Source organism: Hippocampus zosterae, chromosome 8 (assembly GCF_025434085.1).
Source record: "Hippocampus zosterae strain Florida chromosome 8, ASM2543408v3, whole genome shotgun sequence".
NCBI lineage: Eukaryota > Metazoa > Chordata > Actinopteri > Syngnathiformes > Syngnathidae > Hippocampus > Hippocampus zosterae.
The window spans coordinates 20,278,092-20,290,224 of NC_067458.1; the positions used below are offsets into that span (position 1 = coordinate 20,278,092).

The window sequence follows — 12,133 nt, forward strand, 5'->3', positions numbered from 1 at the left end:
TCCTCCCACATTCCAAAAAAACATGCGTGGCAGGCTGATTGAACACTCTAAATTGTCCCAAGGTGTGAGTGTGAGTGCGAATGGTTGTTCGTCTCTGTGTGCCCTGCGATTGGCTGGCAACCGATTCAGGGTGTCCCCCGCCTACTGCCCGAAGACAGCTGGGATAGGCTCCAGCACCCCCCGCGACCCTAGTGAGGATCAAGCGGCTCGGAAGATGAATGAATGAATATATGTCACTGAATAAATGTCATATTTGTCATAGATGACAAACAGATGACATGATTTGTAGTAACTTGTGCCCTGCCATTGGATGGCAACCAGTTCCGGTGGCTCCCCGCCTAATACCCAAAGTCAGCTGGGATAGACTCCAGTACACCGGAGACTCTCGTGAGGATAACGATAACGACTGAACAAATTCCATCTAAAATACCGTATAGCACACTCATTCTGAGTGCGTCATTTACAGGAGGCACATTTAAGTGTATATATTTGTGACCTTGTGGCTGTTTAAGAATTTTGCATTTTATGGTGAGCCATCAAAACTCGGCCTCCACATGCAATGACAAAAAAAGAAGAAAAAGAAGAAAAAGACAGATTGTTTGCAACGTAGCGTTGCCGATGTAGAAATTTGCCCGCTATCGAATAAAATCCTCAGGTCAAGTCTGTCTTTGAAGGACAACCTGGAAATGGAGCCTTAAATGGTTGCTTCACACCAAATTGGGCGACTTCCCGTGTCTTCTTGGCCATGGATTATTGAGACTTTTGTGGGTCCAGTCATGATAACGATGCCTACAAAATGTCATGCTGGTGAATCAAAGTGGCTTCAGGGACTGAATTTTCCAGATGGCCGGTTTTTCACTGACCTTGTGGAGTGATCAGAGTTTCATATTTGATGGCTCAGTTTCATATTTTATGGCAAGTTATCAAACTTCACTTCTGCGCGGTGCCAACACACAAAACTTCAAGCCATCTTTCATCCGGTGTTCAATCTGTCACACGTATTATCCGAAAATTGCTAAATGATGTCATCTGGTACGAAACATTTCAACGTTGGCATGTAGAATAAAACCCATTTGCGGCAAATTGTCTGATTTGATCCAGTAAATAAAAAGGAATTAAAACAAAGTTTTCCAACAAAATCGGTTTCCATTGGCCAAAAATGATCACAACTTACAATTTAATGTCAACAGTATAAAATTGATACAATTAAAGAACTGAAGTGGGAAAACCGTAAACGGGAAAACCCATCCTTGGGAACTTTCATTCCCTTTGGAATAACTAAAATAGTTCAAAGAAATGAAATGAGGTGGCCAGCAAAGAGCCCAGGACATTTTTCAATACAGTTCATTTATTTGCTGTCCTTTAATTTTTACAGGTATACCTAATAAAGTGACCATTTAGTGTCAATAGTAACGATCGTGGATATTGCTCTGGTCCCCCCCTTTTCTATAGCTGGAAAAGTAACATGATTTTTTTGCAGCTCAGCAAATTGCGGATGACGATGAGGTCGTTGACGGCTCAGCGTGGGGTTTATATCGTCCACGCAAACAAGAACTTCAGCAATTTTACAAATATTTAGATAGCAGCCTATTAAAAACAATCCCCACACTGACGCACACGTGTGAGCTGAAAGTCGACGGTGATGAACGTTTGTTTAAAACCCCAGAGATACTGACATTTCTAACGCACACCTCCAGAATGTCAAAGCACTTTAAGGCCACAGTTCATGTGTGCGCATTGCTTGCGGAGAATTCTAGTAAATGTCTGGTAGCTGAGGGTACGTCCTGTCCCAGTATCCGCCATTGAAGATCCAGTCCTGCGAGCCGGTGTGGGGATTGGGGCCCAGCTGGAACCACCTGACAACCAACACAAGCAGACCGAATGAAAAATGTATTTTATAATTGCTTGTATACAGTATAAATAGTTGTGAATTCATGCCAACCCATCCATGTGTAAAATTACACAACCAAGTCAATTTCCCGTTTGCGATTTATCAAGATATTTCACTTAGTGAGCCCCTTGTGCATAACGGCTTGGAAGATTCAGAGCCACCTTGAAGCGAGAGCCAACGCAGTGTCCTGCACGCACTTACAAGCGAGATCCAACCTGCGGCTGAGAACATACTCTCTGGCGGGACGATAAGAGCCAGCCCATCGAGTGAAATGGCCGAATACTGGACTGAACAAGCGCAATCGCCGGAGAGCGATGCAGCCCATTGCTACGCTCGCACACGCTGGCGAGATCCACTCCGTTGCGTTGCACGCCCACACCAGTGAGATCGAACGAATTTGCCAGAAAGAACCATCTCACGTTTACGCGCACACTCGCCGGCGAGCTCCACCTTGCTGTTTTGTGCACACCCGCCAGTGGAATCCAGCCTGTTGTTAAGACAAGCACCCGCTGACAAGATTCAAACCACCGTTAGACAGTGTGCATACACTCACCGGCGAGATGTTACAGACACACACTAGCCGGCGAACTCCAGCCTGCCCTCACCAAGAATATCCAACCCGCCGGTCTCATTATTTCTTATCCATAAATACATACCATAAGTTTGTATTCTTAAATGTATCGAAAGAAAAGTAAAGTTATTTTTGAGCCATATATTTTAAAGTTGGCCCCCACTATTTACGATGAATAAGGATCAAGCCGGCTCACGAATAGCAAAAGTCCGCGTGGAACCGACGGCCATTGTAATTAATTGGTAATCAGCAGTGTTGTGTCCAAGGACCGGCAACCCGAGGCCAAGGACTTGACTCCGAGGCCAAGGCCAAGGCCAAGGACTTGGAAAATTTTCCGAGGCCAAGGCCAAGGACCAAGGACTTGCCTCCAAGGCCAGGGACCAAGGACTGATTTTGAAGCTGAGGCCTAGCTGAGGACATGTATAAAACAATGCTACCATACCACTTGGGAGGTCTTCATGACTAATCCCTCATTGTGTCCGAGGACCGGCTATCCCAGGCCAAGGACTTGACTCCCGAGGCCAAGGTCAAGGACCAAGGACTTGACTCCGAGGCCGGGGACCAAGGACTGATTTTGAAGCTGAGGCCTAGCCGAGGACATGTATAAAACAATGCTATCATACCACTTGGCAGGTCTTCATGACTAATCCCTCATTGTGTCCGAGGACCGGCTATCCTAGGCCAAGGACTTGACTCCGAGGCCAAGGACTTGGAAAATTTTTCGAGGCCAAGGCCAAGGACCAAGGACTTGCCTCCAAGGCCGGGGACCAAGGACTGATTTTGAAGCTGAGGCCTAGCCGAGGACATGTATAAAACAATGCTACCATACCACTTGGGAGGTCTTCATGACTAATCCCTCATTGTGTGCGAGGACCGGCTATCCCAGGCCAAGGACTTGACTCCCGAGGCCAAGGTCAAGGACCAAGGACTTGACTCCGAGGCCAAGGCCGAGGACCAAGGACCGCCCCTCGGTCCTCGAGGCCAAGGACCGGCTCAAGGAACACATCTCTGGTAATCAGCATTTTTTTTCCAACGTCAAAAAAATGTAGAACGGTCCCTGATTTAAAACACGCAAGCAAAGGAAGAATATTGTCGAAATATTGAAGGGGACATGGATAACTGGATGAAAAGTAGAGCGGAAGAGCAATGAAAACACATTGTTGCCCCCACCCCCTCCTAAGGAACCCATCTCAACAAGAGAGGGGGACACATTTCAAGATGATATCTCAGCGCGGAGGATATGAAAGGCTTTTCTTTCAATTATTTCTGGTGATATCCCATCGCGCATGTCAAGCACGTAGTCGCCAAAGTCTAACCTTGGGCCAAGTGCGCGAGTGTAAAAACAGACAAGGAAGGAGAAATAAACATCCATTTAGCACAAGCGTTTGAAGCAACAAACTGGAGGAAAGCTTGACAGTCAACACTCATTATTTGCAGGATCAAGCCCTGATGTGAAAAACAAAAAGTAGACATGCTGAATTAAGGGGGGAGGGGCTTCATTTTTTTTTACAGGCCATAGCTCTGTCTAAAAGAAAAGTAGTGCTTTGCCGATTTCTTGTGGCATTGACAGCTTATTGCTTAACCCAATTTAGTTAAGAATTCAAAATAAAAATATAGACATTCAGTACAAATTTGGCAAAGTTGTCATATCGAACACTGCACGTCAGAGTCGACATCAAAGTGCTTTGTAAGTTAACTCATTCAGTACCAACCAATTCTGCGCCTAGTCTGAAAAGACGTTTAAAAACGTCTTTGGGAGTGAATGAGTTAACAGCTCTACTTCAATTGGACAAATAAACGCTATCAAATTCATTTCAAATTGGAAATCAGAGACGCAAGTTAACCTTTCTAGCCGAATTCTTCGCACTGATGTTTGTCATTGTTTTTTTTTTCCTCTAGCCCATCACAATTTTCATAATAATAATAATAATCATCATCATCACATAATAACAACATTGATATGAGATGTAATAAAGGAACATATTCAGTAGTGTTTAGATTCAGCAACAGGTGAATTGTTTTTTTTTCTGAAATGTCATGACTTTAAATTACAACGGCTGCTCAAGTCAAACTTCAATACAAACAATGAAACTATCACAAAAAAAAAATTGTGCTAGACAACGTTGAAGAAAGAATACAATAAATTGTTGTTAAAAAATATTGAAGAAATGTATAATTTAGACTATTATTCAAAATCATTCCGCCCGAGGCCAAAGCCATGTCTAATATAATTGTGAGATGGCGTGATTTGATTAAAAACAGTATATATACAGTACTTCATTAATCCGTCGAAGGATAATCATCAATAGTCTGTCAACGATGAAACAATGCTATGTGTGTGTATGTGGCTTGATAACCCATTTATCGACCGTGAAACTTTTTCTTTCTGGAATAACTTTGTCATCCAAGTTTGAGCGCTAAAGGCTAGCTACGCCCTTCTTTGCGAACTACACAAACAATCTCCTGGATGAAGTATCATATTTGAGCCCCCGAGAGTATAATTAACCTTTTCATACAGCTCTGGCGCGAGGAAGAAAGCGAAAGGAGCAGATTGCCAAAAAGTATTCCTCCAAAGACGCTTCCACTGGGGAGTAATTAACACAAAATGGCCGCTCATCTAAGTACATTAAACAAGAGACAAACGACAGTGGGGACTGTGAATATCAACGATCAATTATGGACCGATTTGTAAAAAAGATGACGACATGGACTCCGGCTGATCCGTCTTGTCACTAACAAAGATGGCCAGTGCCCGTTTAGGCTCCAATTGAAAGACTTTTGCATGATTTACAGCGTGCCCGTGAAGTGGAGCCATTCCGAGCAGAAAAATTAGTTCAACAAACTCACCTCGTCTTCCACTCGTCATTGGATTTGGAGATTTTCTTGCGGGCCGCCCTCTGTTTCTCCTCCAGTCTTTTCTTCTCCTCGCTGGCCAAGTCTATGGGAACAATAGCATAAGTAAGAATGCCAAACTGGTGGGAAGCAATTCTATTTTGTACCAAGTAACACCTTAAAAAACACACACACACACACACACACACACATGCACTAAAAAAAAAAAAATAATAATAATAATAATAGGACTAGGGCGGCCCGGTAGTCCAGTGGTTAGCACGTCGGCTTCACAGTGCAGAGGTACCGGGTTCGGTTCCAGCTCCGGTCTCCCTGTGTGGAGTTTGCATGTTCTCCCCGGGCCTGCGTGGGTTTTCTCCGGGTGCTCTGGTTTCCTCCCACGTTCCAAAAATATGCGTGGCAGGCTGATTGAACACTCTAAATTGTCCCTAGGTACAAGTGTGAGTGCGAATGGTTGTTTGTTTCTTTGTGCCCTGCGATTGGCTGGCAACCGATTCGGGGTGTCCCCCGCCTACTGCCCGGAGACAGCTGGGATAGGCTCCAGCACCCCCCGCGACCCTAGTGAGGATCAAGCGGTTAGGAAGATGAATGAATGAATGAATGAATAATAGGACTTCCGTCATGACCAATTTGAAAATGCAGTAGCATAGTAGGCCTAAGGGTTCACAAAAAAACGATAATCTAGATCTAGATGATAATCTAGAAAATCATATTTAACATAATGACTGAATTAGAAATGTACAGCACATAACAACAAAAAAAGTTAGCATTTTACATTTCCTTTGAGCAGCTTTTAAAAAAACACAATTGTTTTTAAAACATAAGCCTTTCCCAAATGTCTACTTTTTAGGAAAGAGCAACACAAATATTTTGAGGAGAGTGTAACATGTGCAGTTTGTCTTCTTTTTAGGAAAGTGCAAATTGGATTATTATTTTTTTTTTTTTTTATGCATCGAGTTGAGCACAACAACAGTATTTTTTGGGGAAAATGCAACATCAGCCAGTTGTATTCTTTTTTTTTTTTGGAAAGTGCAAATACATAACTGGGCTTTTTACAAAAGTGCGACAGTTAATTGTGAAATGACAAGATGTCACTTGATGGTAAAAAGAGAGCGTACAAAACACGCAGACACACCGATAGACAAAGGTGCCAGGAGGGAGGAGGTAGAAATGTTTTGGAGAAATGAGACGATTGCTCTCATACTTTACGTTGTCTACACCACCGCGTCACAGTTTTACTGCCGAACAAACGAGTACGATTGAACCGTTACCGATATCGCCGTTCTCCATGGCTCGAATGTCGGGCCTCATCCTGCAGTCCGTGCGAGGAAGGATGCCCTCCATGTCCTCATGCAGCTCATTCAGCTGCATGGCGAAGGACGTGAAGCTGTACATCTGCGAGGGGGTAAATTGGATTTAAGGGCTCTTGTGCATGGTCCAGCGTTATCAAAGATAACGTAAACTAATGAAACAACTCAATCAAATAGTGAAGAAAACATTTTTTGTTCACGAAATAAAATTAAAAAGAAAATGCTTTTCACAAAAAACAGTTTGATCAGTCTTGCTACCTGTAATGATAGCGAAAATGTCCTTTTTTTGTCTTTGTCAATTCATTTCATTCATTCATGGTACAGTATTAAGGAAGTCATTTCGGAATTTTAGTTTACATCATCCTATTCCATATTACTTGCAGAGACCTTTTTTTAACCCTATCATGAACCCTGTAACCTGATAACCTGATAAACTGTCCACTGTATGAACCTGGTTGACTTTAAAATCGCCCAATTAATGTACAAAGCACACAATAACCTGCTCTGCCAAAACATTCAGAAGTTTTTCGAAATTCGAGAAAGCAATTATGAATTAAGAGGTACCAACTTATTCAAAAAACTCAAAACAAGAACAAACATCAAGCAAAGAAGTGTATCTAGCAAAGGTGTTAATCTGTGGAATAATCTCGAAACGGACCTAAAAATGAGTAAATCGCTTGCTGAGTTCAAAAGCAAATTCAAAAAAATAGTACAAACAACCTACAGCAATCAGAGTTAAAATGATAAATTCTAAACATTAAATATAACGATAAATCAGAACTAAGTTGATAAATAGAGAAAGGTATTGAAATATCCATTATGAACACAAGGAATGTATATAATCCCGATACAAACCAAAAGCTGTAAAAATATCACGGTTAAGGGTAAAGTATGAGCCTTAATGGAGACTTCTTCTTACTTTTTCTTTTCTGATTGATATAAAAATGATTTAGTAGATATAAACACATAACGGGGTAGGACTAGATAAGTTTTTTACTTCATCCTACTCCCTTGAACATAATAACTGTGTTGAATGAAGACTGATTTCTTTCTTTTTACTTTTTTTATCTACCTTATTTTCTGTCAAATTATTACTGTATATGTTTTATGTTCAATAAACAAACGGGCGGCCCGGTAGTCCAGTGGCTAGCACGTTACTTGGTGCAGAGGTATTCTGGGTTCGATTCCAGCTCCGGCCTCCCTGTGTGGAGTTTGCATGTTCTCCCCGGGCCTGCGTGGGTTTGCTCCGGGTGCTCCGGTTTCCTCCCACGTTCCAAAAACATGCATGGCAGGCTGAATGAACACTCTAAATTGTCCCTAGGTGTGAGTGTGAGCGTGGATGGTTGTTCGTCTATGTGTGCCCTGTGATTGGCTGGCAACCGATTCAGGGTGTCCCCCGCCTACTGCCCGGAGACGGCTGGGATAGGCTCCAGCACCCCCCGCGACCCTAGTGAGGATCAAGCGGCTCGGAAGATGAATGAATGAATAAACAAACAAACAAACAAACCGCTGTCCCTGGAAGGATGAATTTTGCACTCAACAAGCACTCCATATGTACCGGTATATATAAACTCAAACTAATACTAAAACTAATACTAAAACTAATACCCCTTTACTGGGGGCTCTCGGGTGCGTTTTCTAAGACCACCTGGGGTGAGTTGGCCGGCCGGGGGGCGATCCTCCACAGTAGCTGGCTGCCGGGAATCACGTCCACACTGTCGTGTGCTTGAGAGTGAACGTCCTCCTCGGTGTCACCCTGCACATGGGGGGGGGGGGGGGGGGGGGGGCAGGCGTATACTTTTGACATGACATCCATTCAAGCGTGACAGAGATTAACTCCGCGTCTGAGGTCAATTTACAGACCGACACTTTTATCTCCTCGTGAGCAAACATCATCGCCTTCTTACGGAAGCGTGAGATCAGTAGTCGCTCTTCTTTTGAGGGAAAAACAAATCAATGGTTTGTCTTTTTCTTGACAAAGTGCAATCAGAGGTGGTGGTCTTCTTTTTAGCAAAGGACGACAACAGCAGTTTGTTTTTGTTTTGGGGGGGTGGAAATCAATAGATCATCATCATGCATTTGATTTGGTCCTCTTTTTAGGAAAGTGCAACTTTTTAAGAAAGTTTTTTTTTTAAGCAAAGTGCCAATCAACACTTCTCTCTTTTAAAAAGCACAACTTCAACAGTTTGCCTCTTTTTTAAAATATCAGTTGCCTTTCTACTTTTTAAGGAAGGGCAAATTTTTAAAGTTTATTTTCTTTTTAGGCAAATACAGTAATAGATTGTCTTCACTTTAGGAAAGCATGGTCCGTAATTTGTCTTCTTTTTAGGGAAGTGCAAATCAATACTTTGCCGTATTTTTAGGAAAGTGGGTTGTGAGTGCGTTTGGTATAAGTGTGTCTGTGTTTGTTCGACATAGTTCTGGATTCATATCTCATCATTAGTTTGCATACTATCATTATTTTTGAATTTGTGATCATTATTTTGCATCTTATCATTATTTGTGTGTTGAAAAGGCCCCCTTGAAAATTTGATGGGGCCTCTCAAGGGGTTACCCTTCTTAAAGCAGTCACCTGTCAAAATGTGGTGCAACTGCAGTATTTTGTCTTCTTTTTAAGAACGCACATGATCCGTTGTCTTTTTTTTGGGTTGGGGGAGAAAGTACAACACCAATTGTTTGTCGTCTTTTTAGGAAAGTGCAACATCAGTAGATTGTCTGCTAGCCGAGCTTCATGATATTTATTTATTCATTCATTCATCTTCCGAACCGCTTGATCCTCACTAGGGTCGCGGGGGGTGCAGGAGCCCATCCCAGCCGTCTCCGGGCAGTAGGCGGGGGACACCCTGAACCGGTTGCCAGCCAATCGCAGGGCACACAGAAACGAACAACCATTCGCACTCACACTCACACCTAGGGACAATTTAGAGTGTTCAATCGGCCTGCCACGCATGTTTTTGGAATGTGGGAGGAAACCGGAGCACCCGGAGAAAACCCACGCAGGCCCGGGGAGAACATGCAAACTCCACACAGGGAGGCCGGAGCTGGAATCGAACCCGGTACCTCTGCACTGTGAAGCCGACGTTCTAACCACTGGACTAACGGGCCGCCCTATTTATTTATTTAGTTAGTTATTTATTCATTCATTCATTTATTTATGTATTTAGCGGAAACACTCATTTGCACTTACAAACATTAACATGTGACCTCAATCATGGCCTGCGCAGGCACTCAAAAGGCCTTTTCTGATCGTATGCGGTTCACAGTAATGCATTACGGAGTTGTTACTGTACCTTTTTGCTGATGTTTTTGCCTTCTTCTCCTTTCCTGTCGCTTTTCCTGTGAGCCTCCAGGGTAGCTGGATCGATGACGTACAAGCATTCGGTCCACTTGCCGTACAGCGCGCACAGCTTCTTTTTGCTTTTGGGTGCAAAATGAAAGCACATGCGGGGCCAAGGTCATTCTTTTTGCTTGTTTTACTTGCTCGGTGGTGACAAGGTAACGCAAGGCAACTGTCATTATTAATATTCGTGGCTCTCGCTAAGGAATGTCGCAAAATGCACAATGGTAGCGGTCTCACGATCAACTGGGTTAGGTGCCGAGAAAAAAAAAAAAAAAGTAGAATAAGCAAATAATTGAACAGCTGGGCTGTTTTGGCCTTTTCCAATCAACCATCTGCTCCTCTGTTTTTGTTTCTTTCCTTTTTTTCCTACTTGCCTGCCTTTCCTAGAGTTTTTGAATTTTAATTGCCCTCATCTTGTTAGGAACAAAGTAAAGTTTTTCTTCATTTTAGGAAAGTGCAACATTTCGCCAGGCATAACATGAAATGTATCTTTCAATGCAACGTCAGTAGTTATCTTTTCTTTTTAAGAAATTGCAACATCAATTGTTTGCTTTCTTTTGAGTGAAGCACAAAATCAGTAGTTTGTCTTATTTTTGGTTGAGTAAATGAATAGGTTACTTCTTGTTAGGAAGATATGACGGCAACAGTTTTCCTCCATCTTAAGAGAGTGAATTATGAATGCTTTGTCTTCTTTTTAGGAAAGTATAACATCAATATAGCACGTCGGCTTCACAGTGCAGAGGTACCGGGTTCGATTCCAGCTCCGGCCTCCCTGTGTGGAGTTTGCATGTTCTCCCCGGGTCTGCGTGGGTTTTCTCCGGGTGCTCCGGTTTCCTCCCACGTTCCAAAAACATGCGTGGCAGGCTGATTGGACGCTCTAAATCAGGTGTCACCAACATTTTTGAGGGTGAGAGCAACTTCATGTGTACCGATTGTGTGAAGGGCTACCAAATTGATACACGTCTGAAATAACATATTTGTCCAAAATACCTTCAATAATATGAGGATGTGTTATTTTTAATACTTGATGATTTAAATTGTCAGACTTTGATCGTGTTTCGAAATGTCTCACAGTACTGCCAATGTTTGCATTTTTAAATCATAATTTCTACTAGCAAATCACAATGTCCAGGCACTGGCGGGCTACTCAAGTGGTCTTCACGGGCTACCTGGTGCCCGCGGGCACCATGTTGGTGACCACTGCTCTAAATTGTCCCTAGGTGTGAGTGTGAGTGCGAATGGTTGTTCGTTTCTGTGTGCCCTGCGATTGGCTGGCAACCGGTTCAGGGTGTCCCCCGCCTACTGCCCGAAGACAGCTGGGATAGGCTCCAGCACCCCCCGCGACCCTAGTGAGGATCAAGCGGTTCGGAAGATGAATGAATGAATAACATCAATAGGTTATCTTTTTTTTTTAAACAGCAAAGCACCATCAATATTTTTGTCTTCTTTTTGAAAGAGTGCAACATCCATCGTTTATCTTTTCCTTCGCAGTATACAAAATGAATAGTTTAGTCTTTTTGCAAACGTCCAACATCAACAGTTGCTCTTTTTACGACCCCCTCTTATTTTTGGCTGAGGACAGTTTTTCTTCTTTTTTTATAAAATGTAAAATCAGTAGTTTGTCTTCTTTTTGGGCAACTAGATGAATAGTTATGTGTAACATAACAAAACATGTGTAGCACCTCAGCATGTGCACGCCTCGCCTCTTCCCAAGGAATATGGCAGATTTACGCAAACCCTCCCCAAACGTTGCATTTTAATCTTGCATTCTTCAGCTAGCCAAGTGTTCCGCTAAATTCCGACATTCCTCTTTTAATCCCACTTGGCTGCTTTTCTCGCAGTCGCGGAATTGAATTCAGATCGTGACGTTGGAGAGCCGCGTCTCAAGTCAAATGATTGGCTAATTGTGCGTTAATTAATAATATGGGTGGGAGTCCAGCCAAAGCACTTCACGCTGTCGGTTTTGATTTGCAAATGATTTCAGTTAAGTATACTTAAAGCACATTCAATCACGCCGGCTCAGAAATATAATGGATATTTGGATTCGCTTTTAATAAGCGCCAGTTGGATTCGCTGCAAAGTCTTTAATCTGAATCACTTGAAAGCGAGAGTGCCGATGACGACGGCACTTCCCCCACAAAGGGTTCGTAAATAATCAAAGTACACGA

General features: G+C 42.9%; 1 protein-coding gene across 3 annotated transcripts in view; it reads right to left on the reverse strand.

Moving 5' to 3' along the window:
* Positions 1–1,139: 1,139 nt before the first annotated feature.
* The window catches only part of osbpl1a (oxysterol binding protein-like 1A), a 32,823-nt gene continuing 21,829 nt past the window's right edge, over positions 1,140–12,133 (reverse strand). For all 3 annotated transcript variants that reach the window (XM_052073157.1, XM_052073156.1, XM_052073155.1), the window contains 5 exons: positions 9,916–10,042; positions 8,274–8,381; positions 6,587–6,710; positions 5,310–5,400; positions 1,140–1,856 (listed from right to left, as the gene is read on the reverse strand). In XM_052073157.1, the coding sequence (XP_051929117.1) occupies positions 1,754–1,856; positions 5,310–5,400; positions 6,587–6,710; positions 8,274–8,381; positions 9,916–10,042 (553 nt within the window). In that variant the 3' untranslated portion in view covers positions 1,140–1,753. The remainder of the gene's footprint in view (positions 1,857–5,309; positions 5,401–6,586; positions 6,711–8,273; positions 8,382–9,915; positions 10,043–12,133) is intronic.